The sequence below is a fragment of the Melospiza melodia genome, chromosome 27 (assembly GCF_035770615.1).
Source record: "Melospiza melodia melodia isolate bMelMel2 chromosome 27, bMelMel2.pri, whole genome shotgun sequence".
Classification (NCBI taxonomy): domain Eukaryota; kingdom Metazoa; phylum Chordata; class Aves; order Passeriformes; family Passerellidae; genus Melospiza; species Melospiza melodia.
Window position 1 is genome coordinate 4,269,756 of NC_086220.1, and position 16,770 is coordinate 4,286,525.

The 16,770-nt window shown below is 48.8% G+C and overlaps 1 protein-coding gene across 2 annotated transcripts in view; it reads right to left on the reverse strand.

Annotated features, from left to right (window-relative positions):
• LAPTM5 (lysosomal protein transmembrane 5) overlaps positions 1-7,469 on the reverse strand; it is a 28,754-nt gene extending 21,285 nt beyond the window's left edge. Inside the window, exons 1-2 of one of the 2 annotated variants that reach the window (XM_063177402.1) lie at positions 7,248-7,469; positions 1,476-1,569 (exon numbers count right to left, since the gene is read on the reverse strand). In XM_063177402.1, the coding sequence (XP_063033472.1) occupies positions 1,476-1,569; positions 7,248-7,334 (181 nt within the window). In that variant the 5' untranslated portion in view covers positions 7,335-7,469. The remainder of the gene's footprint in view (positions 1-1,475; positions 1,570-7,247) is intronic. The other variant, XM_063177404.1, reaches the window with a different exon arrangement.
• Between the last annotated feature and the right edge of the window lie 9,301 nt (positions 7,470-16,770).

The window sequence follows — 16,770 nt, forward strand, 5'->3', positions numbered from 1 at the left end:
TCATGGCAATGGCTCCCCTGGCAATGGCTCCATGCAAATGGCCCCATGGAAATAGCTCCATGGGAGTGGCTCCATGGCAATGGCTCCATGGCAATGGCTCCATGGCAATGATCCCATGGCAATGGCCCCATGGGAATGGCTCCCATGGGAATGGCTCCAAGGGAATGGCTCCATGGCAATGGCTCCATGGCAATGGCTCCATGACAATGGCTCCATGAGAATGGCTCCATGGCAATGGTTCCATGGCAATGGTTCCATGGCAATGGTTTCATGGCAATGGCTCCAAGGCAATGGCTCCCAAGGGAATGCCTCCAAGGGAATGGTTCCATGGCAATGGCTCCATGGCAATGGCTCCCATGGGAATGGCTCCCATGGCAATGGTTTCATGGCAATGGCTCCCATGGGAATGCCTCCATTCAAATGGCCCCATGGAAATAGCTCCATGGGAGTGGCTCCATGGCAACGGTTCCATGGCAATGTCTCCATGGCAATGGTTCCACGGGAATGGCTCCATGGCAATGGTTCTATGGGAGTGGCTCCTATGGCAATGGCTCCCATGCAAATGGCCCCATGGCAATGGCTCCATGGGAGTGGCTCCATGGCAATGGCTCCATGGAAATGATCCCATGGCAATGGCTCCATGGCAACGGTTCCATGGCAATGGCTCCATGGCAATGGTTCTATGGGAGTGGCTCCGAGGGAATGGCTCCATGGCAATGATCCCATGGCAATGGCTCTATAGCAATGGTTCCATGGGAATGGCTCCATGGCAATGGCTCCATGGCAATGGTTCTATGGGAATGGCTCCATGGCAATGGTTTCATGGCAATCACTCCATGGCAATGGTCCCATGGCAATGGCTCCAAGGGAATGGCTCCCATGGCAATGGCTCCATGGCAATGGTTCTACAGGAATGGTTCCATGGGAATGGCTCAATGCTAATGGCTCCATGGCAATGGTTCCATGGGAATGGCTCTATGGAATGGCTCCATGCCATGGAGGGGTTTTGGTGTGTTGGTGGCAGTATCCCACAGCCCACACATCCATGGGATCAGTGTGGGGTGGGATTTGTCCCCTCTGTCCATTGAGGAGTTCTGGGACACTTCAGTGTTTCCCTGGAAATGTTCAGAATGTGAAAGAAGTCAGGAGTGTGTGTGAGGCTGGAATGACGCACAGCTGGGGGAAAGGGAGAGGAAGGCAAATCGGGATTGCCAGGGGAATCCACAGGACGTTCCAGAGGGAGCTGAAGGACTTTGCGGGTGCTACAGAGTTTGGGCTGATCCTCTGAAATAAAAACTTCTCTGGGCTCCACGTTGATCTCCAACACAGCCCTGTCCTAAAGCAAATCCCAAACAGAGCCTAAATTCCTTCCTGAGCTTTTGACCCAGAATTCCAAACTCTGATGGAAAAGGCAGAGGGAGCACTGCAGGACTGAGGGATCCCTCCCTGCCCCACTGCTGCTTCTCAGGACCCACCAATTCTGTAGTAATCCTTCTCCAGGTCTTTGCAGAAGCCCTTCCCGTTGGCCACCTCCAGGGAATACTCGATCAGCAGCAGGATGCTCATGACCTGGAGAACAAAGCAAAAAACAAAATTCAGGGGCCTTGGCCCAAATTCCCAGCAGTGAATTTATTTCCATGGGATGTTGGATGGATGAGTCTCCAAGTGAGCCAAACACAAAGGGTTTAAATCCCAGGAAATTCTGAGACAAGTTATCAGTTTGTTAATATTTTGGATTTAGCTGCCAGCAGAAGGAAGATGGAGAAATAACAGAGGTAGTGAGTTTTGTTTCAATGGTTTTTATCCTGGTTTTATGTTTTGAATTTGCCTTTTGCTCCAGAGTTGAGGAAAATGCAATACCAGTATTCCAAAGTGTAAAAAGAAACACATAAGAGATGAAAGATCTCCCTGTAAGTGCAGCTGTGCCACTCCACTGACAAAACCATCACTTTCCTTCTTTTATTATTTGAGGAAAATCTCCAAATGTTCTTTTTTCATATTGAACTGGAATGATTTTCCCCAAGTTTTCCAAGCGGACCATCAAACCCCAGCCTCATTCTGTGTGGAGTTTAATGAGCTGGGAGATGGAGGAAGGTCCAGAGCTGTGGGCTCAGTCCTGGCCCTCAACTTCTGCACTCAGCCAGGGATGTCTGAGCCCAGCTTAGGAGATCTCCATGGAATCAGGGAATCCCAGAAAGGATGGAACTAGCTGGGTCATTCCCTGCTGGATCATTTCCTGGGAAAGCTCTGCAGGAAGGGCTCTGCACCCTGCACTGGGGCTGAGCTGAGCAGAGCAGCCTCCAACCCATCCATGGGAATATTTGGGAATATTGCTCCATGGGAAACCTGGGAACCATTGCCCACATTGGAAGGGATTTGCCCTTGGGTTGGAAGGGATTGGGAAGCTCATCCCATCCCATCTCTGCCATGGGCAGGGACATCTCCCACTGTCCCAGGCTGCTCCTGGCCTGTCCAACCTGGCCTTGGGCACTGCCAGGGATGCAGGGGCAACCAAAGCTGCTCTGTCCATCCCTGTGTGTCTCTGTCTGTCTGTCCCTGTGTGTCTGTCCCTGTGTGCAGAGCTCAGAGCAGCCCCAGGCTCTGCTCCAAGCCCAGCCATGGCCCCAGAGCCACAGGCAGGGCCTGAGCCCAGGAACTGCCCTGGGCAGTGCCAGCCCTGAGCAGAGCCCAGAGAGGGGCTGGAGTCTCCTCCCTGGGGCATTCCAGAGGCACAGGGACATTGTGCTGTGCCCTGAGCTCTGGGATGGCCCTGCTGGAGCAGCGAGTGCCACCAGTGACCCATGGGGTCCCTCCAGCTGCCCCTCTCCATGACCCCGAGCCCTCTGCTCCTCAGCGATGCAGGAGCCAGGCCCTATCTGCCACCCACATCAGCACCAGCTCGGGCAGAGATAAAACAACTTTTCCACCAGAGCTGCACCAACCTTTCGCTTCAGCCACAGCCTGAGCAGTGCCGTGGGTGAGGAGGAAGTGGCACCGCTGTGGTCTGAGCTTGTGTTTGCAAACTGGGGCTGCTGGAGCAGCTCAGAGCCAGCTGCAGCATGGGGCTGGCATTTCAGAGGGATCCAGACACACTTTGGGCAGCTGGATGCAAAAGCCTGGGGAGCTGGGCTTGCAAAGGAGCTATGGGGGAAGGCTCTGCCTTGCCCAGAAAGGGGAAGGGAGGCTGGGAGATCACAGGAGCTGAGCACAGCCCCTCCCTCTGCCTCCGTGTCAGCTGCAGAAGACCTAGAAATAATTTCAAACTGAATTCATCAACTTTCTGAGCCCCCAGCTGCAGCTCCCAGAGCTGTGGCACCCACCAAGCCACACTGAGCTGTGAGGGGACTGGGAGCCCCTGTCCACCCTGTCCCTCCCAATTTAAAATCCTGTCCAGAGTCTGAGTGAGAAGGAAGGATGTGTCAGGCTTTCCCTGGGCCTGTCTGATACCAGCTGGTTCAAGAGTCACTCTGCTGTCTTCCCTTTTTTCCAATTAAGTAAATGAACTTTGCAATTTGCTCATGAGCTGGCAGGAAAAGGAGGAATATCCAGATCTCATTACACGAGGACACGACAAAGTTAACACGAGTTCAGCTTAATGGAACAGCATTTCAGCTCCCAGGGCAGCTCTGAACCCTGTCAAGGATGAAATTGCATCGATCCAAAGTGTCTTTGCAGCTGCTGGTGCCCCTTGGGAGGAGAGGGATCTCTTAATGAAGACACATGGAGATCACACCTGACTGCAAGGTGGCTGAGAGGTTTTGTGCTCAGGCTCCCAAACACATTCTGCTCCCTTTATTTCTGCTGTTGTCCAACCCCTCAATTGCCAGCTTGGGAAATACGGGCAGAAATTGCTTTTTCAGGTTCCACTTAAAAGAGGCCTGAGCAAAATGGATGAGCTGGGCCCTAAATATCAGTTTTGCTCTGAAGGAGGAGTGGCTGAGAGCAGGACAGCAAACCCCAAATTCCCCCATCCCCTCCAGCAGATCTGGAGGCTGAAGTTGAGTGTGAAGAACCCTCTCTGATGTGTGCCAGAGAAAAACGAGGCCCTGGTTTCCTTTCTGGGGGAAGTGAGCCACACAGCCCAGACCAAGGCAGTCACACAAGATAAGGACATGGCAGGAAACCCCAGCCCAGCCTGAGAGATTCAGGAGAATTTAAGGCAAGAGTGGGTTTAAAAATTTCCATTTTGTGTAGAAAGAAAGAAGCACTGAGCTGCGAGCAGGCAGAGACCTCCAGGTCTTTCTCCTGGCATGGAGAGCCAGGCTGGCACAGGACACCTCGCCAGCAGCTGGGATGTGGAGCCTTCCTTATTCCTGCAGGGAATTCACATCCAAGGGGTGAACCCTCTGCAGAGGGGCCTTTTGGGGAAAGGCAGAGAAAGATGGATGTGGTGCCTGCCCTGCTCTCCTTGCTCAGCTGCTCCCACTGCAGATCCACCGCTCAGCTTCAGCACAAACCAAACACTTCTCATTTCACACAGAAAAACACCCCAGTTTCCTTTCCCTTTGCAATGCCACAGCAGGACAAATGCAGGTTTAAAATGGAGGATTTCACTTCCAGGTACTCCATTCCCAGCCCCTCTCCAGCCCTTCCTCCCTGATCTCCTCGAGCTGGAACAACTTTTGTTGCTGCCTGTCTGTAAAAGGAGCTTCACATTTCTTGGTGGAAGAAATTTGAACCCCCAGGAAATGAACAGCTGGGGCTGGGCCAGGGCAGCTCAGGCTGGAGCTCAGGGCAAGGCTCTGCCCCCAGAGGGTGCTGGCACTGCCCAGGCTGCCCAGGCAATGGGCACGCCCCGAGGCTGCCAGAGCTCCAGGGATGCCCGGGCTGGGCTTGCTGGGTTCAGGAGCTGGGTCAGTGATCCTGTGGATATTCCAGCCCAGGAGGCCAGGATGGGGTTGTTTGGGGGTTCAGGAGCTGGATCAATGATCCCTGTTGATATTCCAGCCCAGGATGCCCAGGGTGGGGTTGTTGGGGGACTGAACAGGGACAGGAGCTGGACTGGATGATCCCTGTGGGTTCCTTCCAGCTCGGGACATTCTGGGATTCCATGATACGCTGAAATAATGTAGGACTGAGATAAATCCAGTCATTAAATTGCGGGAGATAAATAAGGGAATCTTGAAGGCAGAGTCTGACACACAGAGCCCCCATTCCCTGGGGACAATCCTGCTGCAGCTGCAACTGCTCTTTGAGGTCACTTGGTGCCAGGTTTTTTTCTGAAATATTTGCAGCTTGACTGATCTCCAGGTGATTTATCTTCGTGCACATGGCCCTGGTGTGAGGCTGCTCCTCTGCTGCTCCACAGGAGGGGTTTTTGCCAGGGGAGCTTGAGGCTGTGGGGAACAGGAGCCCCTCGGGACAGGGCCAGGGCCAGGGCCAGGGCCAGGGACAGGGACAGGGATATGGACAGGGATACGGACAGGGACAGGGTGCTCTGGGTCCTGGGGGGTTCTGGGGACACCAGCACAAAGAGCACCACCCAAAAACGCTGCCCTGTCACAGCTTCTCCTTTTCTCCCTTGAATTTCTGAGTGGTTCTTGTGGCAGCTGCGGGTGAAGTGAGGAGAGCTTGGAGTTCTCATTTTCTTTCCTTTCACATTTCATCTCCTCCTGCTGCCTCCTTGGTTGAGCTGCTCCAGGAGAAGCAGCTCGGGCTCTGTGGGACACCTGGGTCAGCCCAGCCTGGTGAGAGCTCAGTGAATCCCTCTGAGCTCACCTGAGTCACATCCAGAGGTGATGACAGGGCCTGGGAGGGTTCCAGAGCTGAATTTCTGCTCTGTGAGTTACAGAGCTGCCAAAAGAGGGGCTGGAGTGAGTGCAGCTGAGGCCAGACGGTGCAGATGCTGCTTCCCAAGGCTCCTCTGGCTCCAATCAAGGAGCAGCAGGAAGGGAATTCTGTTCCTGCACTGGAGCAGGTTTCCAGCCCTGACCTCAAATCTCTCTGTCAAGCACCTCGAGGCTTGAGGAGCAGGACAAACTCCCCAGTGCTGTCTTTGAAAGTCACCTGCAGGTCACCTCCCCACACCACAGAGCTTTGCTGATCATACACCCCCATCCTCTCCTCACTCCCCTCCTCCCTCTCTGTCTGCTCCAGAACGCCCAGGATTTATTCCAGTTGTCTCTGCAGAGATCAGCAGCGAGGCAGAGCTGATTTAAGGGAGGAGAAGACCTTGCCACAGAGCCTGAGAGCTCTTTGGTGGCACTGCTGTCACCCAGCATGGCTGGGATTCATCCCTGGCACCTGCAGCAGGAATTTATCCTGACCCAAAGCCCCAGCACTGCTGGAGCAAATCAGCCAAGGCAGAAATCCCCTTTTCCCTTTCCCTCTCCCTGCCCAGCTGCACCATCAGAAAGGGAGAGAAGAGGCAGAGGGAGAAATGATGGGTATTGTGCGACAGCTCTTAAAGCAAGACAAGATCTATCCAAAAATGACCCTGTTTTCCAAGGGCCAGAGGGATGGCACAGCTCCTGCTGCTCCAGGGAAGAGAGGGGACCTTGGAATGTCCTTCCTGTGCCACAGCTGCCATTCCCATGGGATTCCTGCAGGCTGCAGGTCCCCAGGTCCCCCTCTGTTGTCCCAGGAACCTGGGACAGCCCCGTTACCACCCCAGGGGCTCCCAAACCATGACTGTGCACAACCAGGGCAGCACAGGGATTATTTTAATAACCCAGCCATGCAAGAAACCACATCCTCAGGACGGTTGAAAACACCTAAAACTCCTCAGTGCCACCAGGAGCGTGGGAGAGAGGGGCCTCCAGGCTGTCCTGCTCTGCCATCCCTGCCCTGAACAGCTTCTAGACACGGCCATGATCCCAATGGAAACCAAAAGAGGCCCAGAGGAGGCAGCTCTGCCCATCACCCTCTGCTTATCCAGCTCCCAAATCCTTCCAGCGCCCCATTCCCACATTCCCACTGCCAGTGCTGCCCGTTCCCACCCAGCAGGCTCTGGGTACACTCAGGTAGGAGCTCCTGCACTGAGCAGAAAAACAGGAAGCAGAGCGAGTTTCCCTGAGCTCCAATTGGCAGAGCCAGGAACAAAATTCTTCAAAACTCCTCCCAGTGCAGCGAATTCTGCTTCTCCCTGTCCCCCACCACCTTTTGTTCATCCCTCTTAACTCATTGGGTTTTCCTCTTGGGAACAGAGAACATTCCAGTGTCAGGAACCCTGTGAACCACAACAAGGCACCTCCTGGAGAGGTTCTGCCTCTGTTTTCCTGCCTCCCTGTCCCCCATGCAGGACTCACCATGTGGAAGATCCCCAGGGCCACTGTTGCTGTCTTGATGTTGAAGCAGCAGCATTTGGGGGGCTCAGGGGGGGTTTGGGGGCTCATTTTCGGGTCCCTCTGGGTGCTCCTGAGATAATGAGGTCGGATTTGCAGCTGCCCCACGGAACACGAAGTGAGAGCAGCTCGGCTTCCTTCCTGCTCTCTGAATGTGTGAAGTCATCTACAAAGTCACATGAGGGTTTCTCAATCACAAAGAAAGCAAAACTGGGGGGCTTTTTCAGCACATCCAGCTGGGAAATCAGAGCCCCAGTGCTGTGTCCAGCACGGGGTGTCAGGAGAGAACCATGAGGAGCAGGATGGGGCTTTGTCCTACAAAAATCCTCAGGAACAAAACAGGGGCCAGGAATTTCACCTCAAACTCACCCTGCTGTTTTTGCAGTGAAGCATCCAAGTTCCTCCCTTTGGAGCTGGCGTTCCCTGCCAGCAAAGGCTCCGTTCTCTGGAGCTGCTGGTGGAGCAGCCCTGGGCTCTGTGAGGAGGAGGAGGATGGCAGAGGGTGTTGGTGCTTCTTTGGGGCTACCTAAAAAACGCAGGCCAGAGACAAAATTAAGGGAATAAAGAGCAGTTCTATTTATTGAAGGGCCTTCAGGTACATTTAGGGCAGACAAAGCTCCCCAGAGGCTACACCCAAAAATGGACCAGGGGTCACTGGTTTTCACACTTTAATAATTTTGGTCCATTTGCATGTTGGGGGTTACTGTTCCAATTACTTCAGCTAATGAAGTCATTGACCCCAACTATGCTGCCCCCAACTCACTTTTGTTTCCATCTCTCACTGAGGCAGTGAGGTGTCCTTGATTGCCAGGCCTGGAGAGGAATTGTTGTGTCTGCCCAAAATGGGGAAGCAGCAGCTCCCACTGTACATGGAGCTTAGAGTTACACACTAAGGAACTGCAGGATTACAAATGTATGAAAAATATAAAAGCTAAAATCCTAAGGCATCAGTGTTGGCTGGGGAATCTGCAGCTCTGGTCCCAGCTCCTGGGGATGTGATTTGTGTCCTCATCTCCTGGAAATGAAACCAGCAGGAAGGATCTGAGCGTGGTGGCTTTGTCACTGTGCAGGACATCGGGGTGTCCCCCTGCCTGAACTAACCAAAATGTGCTCTTTGACAGAGATTTTTTACTGTTCTCATTAAAACCCCCATTTTTAAGTCTCTTTTCCTCTTCCCCCACCCCATGGGACAGAGATTCCCTCTTTAGACCCCACTGTGGAGTGGATTGCTCAGAGGTTTGGGCTTTCTGACAAAGGTTTGATGTGTCCCAGTAGGGGACAGCTCTCCAGGAGGGAAATGCAGGTAAATAAATGAGAACTGGGCTCACATGAGCTCTTGTGGGTGTCAGATCCCAAAAACGCCCCCATGATTTGCTGTTTGATGCCTCCAGGAGCATTCCCAGCACAGCATCCCTGAAGTGATGCAGCAGAAGGGCTTCTTGGTGCTTTTTACAGAATTAAATGCAGAGACTCCACCTGGGTGCTTCACAAACACAATCCAGCTGCAAATGCTCCTTGATGAATCCTTGGTGGAGCAGGAAGGTGAAATCTCTTCACCAGCAGGGAAAGTACAAAGCTGCAGGTGCAGACTGAGGGCACCACATCCACCAGCACCCCTGGAGCTGCATCCACCCGTGCAAAATAGGCTTAAAAATCAGGTTTATTTTTACAAATAGATCATTTTGAGCATCTTTCCTTTACAAACCAGATGCAAACACGGGCTTGGTTTTGCCTTTCCCACATGAAAAGTGTTTTCTTTAGGGGTTGTCTCCACCCCCTCATAAATAGGGCTAAAAATAAGGGGTTTTTTAAAAAAATAGATAATTTTGAGCATCTTTCCTTTACAACAGGCTTGGCTTTTCCTTCCCCACATGAAATGTGTTTTCTTTAGGGGCTGCCTCCCCTCCAAGCCGGTTTGTGGAAGGAGGTGCAGGAGGATGAAGCATTTCCTGCAGATCTGAAAAGCTGGTTTATGATCTGCCCCTGCCCCTTGCCCCCTCAGGGGCACACAGAGCTCTCCTTGTGTGCCCAAGCATTCCAGACCCAAACTGAGCTCTGGCTGTGGAAAAACAAACACAAACAGACACAAGTCTGTTCCATTTCTTTTCGAGTTGGTGCTGCAATGAGCAAATCATCCATGTAGTGTGAAATCCTTGACCATGGGTGTTTTTGTCGGGATGGAGACAAAGCTTTTGCCATGAAATATTGACAAATAGTAGGCAAACTTTTCATCTCTTGAGGCAAAACTGTCCAGTGGTAAAACCTCGAGGTAAAACCTTTGCAGCGGTTCTCCTCTGTTGGTGGCTGGGACCAAAAAGGCAAATCCAGGAGCATCCTCTGCATGCAGTAGAATGTTGAGAACACAATCTTTTAAGTTGATGAGAACAGGTGGCCAGTCTCTTGGCACTGTTAAGTCAGAAATGACACAGAGTTAGTCAGAAGGCTGAGTTGCATGAGCATGCTGTTTTCACTGAAGCTGCTTCTTTTATAAACTGGTCTGATACAGGTGGATCTGATTGGTCATTTAATCAATACATTTCACATGATTAGCTAATTAACAAGACACCCATTTGTGAACAATCTTATGAGAATAATAGGAAAACAGATATTAGAAAAACTCCACCTGCAGGCTGTTTTAATATTTGGCTATCATTGTTTATCTCCAGCTCTCTAAAGCTTCCCAGGCTGATTCTGGAAAAACTTATCTGGCTTTCTCTCTCTCTGACCAGCCTGTCACATCCACATCTCTCTTTGAAAAAGAGGGAAGTCCAGGCTGCAGAGGCCCGATGTCCTCTGTGATCTTGTTGATGTTCCTCAGGCCATGGAGCAATCTCCAGGAATCAGAAGTGTTTTTATGAATGATGAAAACTGGCAAAAGCTGGGCCTCGGGTGCTGCTGGAGCCTGGAGGCCACTGAGGCCTGGCAGTGCCACCCTTGTGTCACCTCTGGGGAGTCCAGGTTTTAGGAGGTTACTCTGCTCAAATGGCCACAGCCTTGGGCATGGATTTGAGGTGTTTTGTGGTTCTTTGTCTGTGACTCCTTCCTGGAAGCAATTCCAGCTGGAATTTCTCCTTGGAGAGGTCATCAGAGCATCTCCCACCAGGAGAGGCTGGGACCAGGCCCTGTCCCTTGTCCCCAGAGGAGGGAAGAATTCCAGCCCTGTGTGAGTTGCTCCTCCAGGAAAGCTGGGCTGGACAGTGAGGCAGCCATTGGGAATAAATCTAATAATAAATAAATAAGTAAATAAACATAAACATGCCAATAATAAATAAAAATAAAATAAATAATAATAAAAATAAATATAATATCATTATATGATAGAATATATGTGACATAATATTTTCTATATAAATATAGCAATATAAATATAATCTTAACAATATAACAATGTAATTATATAAATATACAAAAATAAATAAAATATAATGGACATAATAGATATAAGATATAAAATATGATATTATTGAAATATGTTAATATTTCCTATTTATATAATATTAATATCTGAATATTTATATTATATAAATATAGGTAAATATAAAAATGTCAAATAAAATAAATATAAATAGATATAAATATATGTCTTGGTTTAGGACAAATTTAGGAGGAAACTTTTGAAGTGGTTTTCTTTAGAAAATAAATTCAAGCTGGCTCTCCTCTAACTAGTTCTCCCCGCTTTACTCTTGGAATCAGGCTTAAAGGTTAAACTTGATATCCAGCATAAACAGAACAAACTGGGGATACAAGTGTCATAAAGTCACCCTAAGACAATATAATAATGCATTTTGATAGATATATTTATTATATTATTTAAAGATACCTAAATATAAAAATACAAATAAATATCTATGCCAAAAAAGTAGAGAACTATAAAATCCATGGGGGGATTTGAGGGAGATTTGGGGTAGATTGGGGGGTTCAGGGGGATTTGATGGGGGTTGAGGGGCATTTGTGGAAGTTTGGGAAGATTTCTGAAGTTTTGGGAAGGCTGAGGGGGTTTAGGAGGATTTGAGAAGGATTGGGGAAAACTGGGAGGGTTAAGGAGGGATTTGGGGGGCATGGGGAGGTTTAGAGGGGATTTAAAGGGTTTTGGAGGAATTTGGGGAGGATATGGGAATAATTGGGGATTTAGGAGGGATTTGGGGGGCATGGGGAGGTTTAGAGGGGATTTAAGGTGGTTTGGGGGAGTTTGGGGGAATGTGGGAGGGATTGGGGGTTTAGGGCGGATTTGAGATATTTAGAGGGGATTTGGGTGGGGTTGGCAGAAAATTTAGGGAGACTGGGGAAATTTCGGGGTTTGGCAGGCACTCAGGAAATTTCCCTGCCGAACCCTTTCTGCCCATTTCAGAGGTGTTTTGGGGCACTCATTGCTCTGTGGAAGGGGCAAGAGGTGGGGTTGGGACATAAAGCTTTGGGTCTGTGCTGCCATCACGGGTGGGCAAAGAGAGCAAGAGGAAGTTCCCGAGTTTGTCCCAGATCCAAGCTGGGCTCAGCTCCTGCCCAAATCTCCTGTCCAGCTTTCAGTCCCCACCAGCCCTGGGAAACATTTCCTCGGTCCTTCCTGTGAGAAACACAGCTCACTGTTGAAAATTTTATAAATAAAAGTTTATTAAGGGGTAAAAGGGACAAAATCTAGTGCTGGGGTGCTTGGCTCTTTGCTAGAAGCACACCTTAACTTAATCCATTTCTGTATATGCTGTTACATTTCAGGGGGACATGCATATTCATAAAGTTTATACATATTCAAATATTCCTTTGAGTTTAGATTAGTTTTAGTTTAGTTTCTGAGGTTTTTTGTTTGGTTTTAAACTTTAATTTGTCTTCATGCCATCCTGTAGATTAAACTAATATATCTTATTTCTTCTTGTGGTTCCACCCTGTTGTATTTTCACTCCCTGATAAAGAGGGTCAACAAATTCTGCTTTTTCTTTTTCAGTATTCTGGTTTTTGTTTCCGTTATCTTGTCTTTCAGATAAGATAGTCCCCAAACGTGGGAAATCACCTAATTCTCTTACACCATTTCCTGAGTTAGTTATATGAAAAAGCATTTCAACATTTCACAGTCTCTATTATGCTACAGTCAAAAATAGTATGTATTACACTGTATTTACACTATATAGTAGTATAACACCATATAACTATATATTACACTATATTTACGTTATATAATAGCATTACACCATGTAGTAATATCCATTACACTATATTTACACTGTATAATACTATTACACCATATAATACAAATGACACTATATTTACACTATATAATCATAATACACCATATAATAGTATATATTACACTATATTTACACTGTATAATATTATTACACCATATAATAGTATATATTACACTGTATTACACTACTATTTATAAAAGCTATACAGTGCATACATAAACTGACAGATTATATCAAAAGAGAAATTACAAATTGTACTATATCAGGATTTTTGTGATCAATAATAACTTGCAAAACAAAAGTTAATATACAAATTAATATTTATATATTGGTGATAGCCAATAACTATATTGACATTATATATATTATAATACTATATATTCGATATATATTTATACATTATAAATATTTATGTATAATATAAATATATATAACAAATAATAAATCTATAATATATAATATGTATTTAATATATTATATATAAAATAGATAATATATTTTGTATATTTGATATTTGTTATATATATTTATATTATACATCAATATCTATTATATATATAACATATAATTATTATATAATTATTTATTATTATAAATAATTTCAACATACATATTATATAATTTTATTCTATATATAATTATTTCTATTATATTTTCATTTATATCAATATGTATATTTATCACAAATATATTTATTATATAGTATTATATATAATATATTTATTATATACAAATATAGTTATTCATACCATTCCTGATTGGCTTCTCCCCAGGTTTTGCATGGTGGATTCACCCTCCCTCCACAAGAAGCCAAACAACATAAGAGCCCTAACGAGGGGAATGTTGCATTTGTTGCCAGCAATAAATGCAATAAATCCCTGCCAGAGCTTGGCACTGGGGCTGCCACCACAAATTTCTGCTCCCATTTGAGGCAGACTAAGGCTCTGCTGCTGCCAGGGAAAAGGTTGAGTGGCAGGGAAATGGGTTCTGCTTCTTGAGTGCCCTAATTAAATGAAATGGATGTTTTTAAATGCCGAATGGATTTGCACAGGGAGGTTGGTCCAAAGGGTGGGATGGAGGTGAGGAACTGTGCGGTGATGGAATCACAGGATCTGCCAGATCCCAGCTGGAAGTGTTGGGGGGACAGGGGGGCAGGTGGGGCTTTCTCCAGAAGTCACAGAATTATGGGATCATGGAATGGTTTGACTGGGAAGGAACCTTAAATCCCATCCCATGGCAGGGACACCTCCCACTGTCCCAATGTCCAGCCTGGCCTTGGGCACTGCCAGGGCTCCAGGGGCAGCCACAGCTGCTCTGGCAATTCCAGCCCAGCCCCTGCCCACCCTGCCAGGGAACAATTCCCAATTGCCAAGATCCCATCCAGCCCTGCCCTCTGGCACTGGCAGCCATTCCCTGCCTCCTGTCCCTCCATCCTTGTCCCCAGTCCCTCTGCAGCTCTCCTGGAGCCCCTTCAGGCCCTGCAAGGACTCTGAGCTCTCCTGGAGCCTTCTCCTCTCCAGGGCAGCACCCCCAGCTCTCCCAGCCTGGCTCCAGAGGGGCTCCAGCCCTGCAGCAGCTCCGTGGGCTCCTCTGGGCTCTCTCCAGCAGCTCCAGGTGCTGCTGAGGTTGAAATTCCCAGCTCTGCAGGTGGGGAATCACCTGAGGGGGCCACAGAGGCATGATCCCCCTTTTCCTGCTGCCCCCTGGGATCAGCCCAGGGCTGGGGGGGTTCTGGATTGGGTCATGTCAAGTTTCACCCACCACCACCCCCAAATCCTTCTCCCAGGGCTGCTCCATCTGGATCCATCCCAGGAGTTTCTCCATCTCAGGGTGTCGTGGGTTGACAGCCTTTATCCCAATATCGTGTGTTGTGTCTGGCAGCTGTGCCTTTTCTCTCTTCCCCCTCCCCGGCCGTCTTGCTGCGGCGGGGCGGGGAAGAGAGGGGGGGGAGTGTTTGACCAGGCCTTTTTGCTTTTGGGCCTTTTGCTGCTTGGCTTGGCTAGCCGCTTTGCTTGCTTGCTTTCTGCTTTTTGCGCTGTTTTTTTTTCCTTTTCTTTTGTTCCCTCTTTCTTACCCTCCCCTGAAGATACTGGACCGGTTCCGGACCTGACCTGAGACGTCCAGGACACCTGGAGCTTGCAAGAGAAGCTTGACGCCCTCACCATACACAGTCTGTTTCTTTCCTTTTCTTGTGTTGGGGAGTGTTCTTTTGTTACTTGTAAATAAATAGGTTTTGTTTTCCACTTTGCTCCTCCGAGAAATTCCTTCTCGAACCCGGTGTTGGGGGAGGGGTAGTTGGAGGTTTGTTTTGTTTTGGGGGGCTCCCTTTTGGAGATTTCCCCTAATTTGTCCTAAACCAGGACACAGGGTCAGCGCCAGACTTGGTCTTGTTAAACCCGAGTGATTCCCATGGGGAGGGGGCTGTGCACAGCCTGGACTTTCCTACATTCCCAATTTTACCTGCGCATTTACAGCATGGTGTGCTAAAGCTGATAGGCCAAGAAACACTTTTAGTGTACAGTAATTAGGAAATAATTGGCTTCTGATTGTAATAGCATGAATTATAACACCTGTATTGTCTCACCCTTCCCATGAGAATGAAAATGGAATAAAAGTTTTTAAAACACCTCTCAATTACCCCATCTCTGGGTTAGAAAAGGGCTCAATCTGACATTTAGCCCCTCCTCCCAGGAGTTGGAGTTGCTGTCCTGTCCCTGCCCTGTGTCCCCAGCCTGTCCTGCTGTGTCCAACCCCCCCTGAGCCCCACACCAAACGTTCCCAGCCTGGCAGGGGTTTGGGGCTGCTCCTAACATCCAGCAGAAGGATTTGCAGGTGTCAGAAATCATTCATTGCTGAGTGAGAAATCCCAACCCCTCCCACAGCAGCCAGGAGCTCTCTGAGGGCTCCAAAGACAAAATTATCATTTTGCTTATTGGGAGTGACAACAGAACCTCTCCATTAATGTGACTTTCAGGCAGCAGCTCGTTATGCTTTATGTCTGTGCTGATGTGTGTTTGGCCATTTATTATTCCTTTTCTCCTCACGCTGAGCCCTGCTTTAGGATTTATGGCAGCCTCTTCCCTGCTTTATTCCTTCATTATATTTTATAGCAGCTTTGCTATGCTTGATGTCCACACAGCCTCCCCGTGGATCCACCTTCCTGGATTTATCCATTACCTTGCACGACTCCTGCCTCACTCAGAGATAAAAAATCATAATCTGGAGGATATTTAAGTGCTCACAGAGGTGAAAGTCCATTGTTGTCATTCAGCTGGATGGAGGGAGCTGCTGCTCTGCCTTTTCCTCACACAGCTCTGCGAGGACAGGATGATACTTTGGTTTGAAGGGAGGCAGCAGCTTCCCTGCAAGATTCACCCAGCAAGGATAAATCAATTAACCACTGCTGCTGTTTAATTTTTATTAATGGAGGATTCATGCAGAGATCCCTCCCACACTGATAAACCTTAAAAAATTAAATGCTGGGTTCAGCTTCCCACACAGGATCGTGGGATGGTTGGGAGGGAAGGGATTTGAAACTCATCCCATTCCTGTGCTATGGACAGGGGCACTTTCCATTGTCCCATGTTGTTCCAAAAGGCTGTTCCTTCACCTGGAGCTGATTCCCACTCTCAGAGTCCAGTCTGAGATCTTTGGGATGATTTCTCCCTGGATGAGGAGCCTGGAGCAGCACCTTGCTCATAAACAACTCACTGGCAGAGAGGGATCCCTTTTGCAGTGCCCCAGACACCCGGAGCAGATCACCCCAAAATGGGGAGGATCTGGGGCTCTGAGTGTGTCCCACAATCCCTCAGAGCCCCCAGGGCTGGGAGGCTGTGCCTGGCAGGGGCTGGGACACGGGGCATGATCCCACGGGCAGCCACAACCCCAAAAAGCACTCCTGGAACCCAGCTCCAGGCTCCTGCAGCACCAGGTCATCCCTGGGAGCATCCACTGAGCTCCAGAGCACTGGGAATGCTGGGCAGTGCTGGTCCTGCTCCAGCACAGGGATCAGCTCGGGCCAGGAGACAAAACTCCACAGGAGGGTTCACATGCAGAGCCAAACTCACCTCATCTGAGGGCAAAGGGCAGCCCAGGGCTGGGCCCTGCCCGCTGCAAACCACAGGACATTTGCTCCATTAGCTCTTCCCACAGTGGGAAAACAAGATATTTCTGGGATTTAATCACCAGGGGAAAACCTTATCCCTTCCTGAGCTCTGTGCCCAGCCTGCCCTCCTCTCTCACTGTCCCATCTGCAATTCCCTCCCATTCCCACTTCTCCATCCCTGATCTGCTCTGCAAAAGGGAAAACA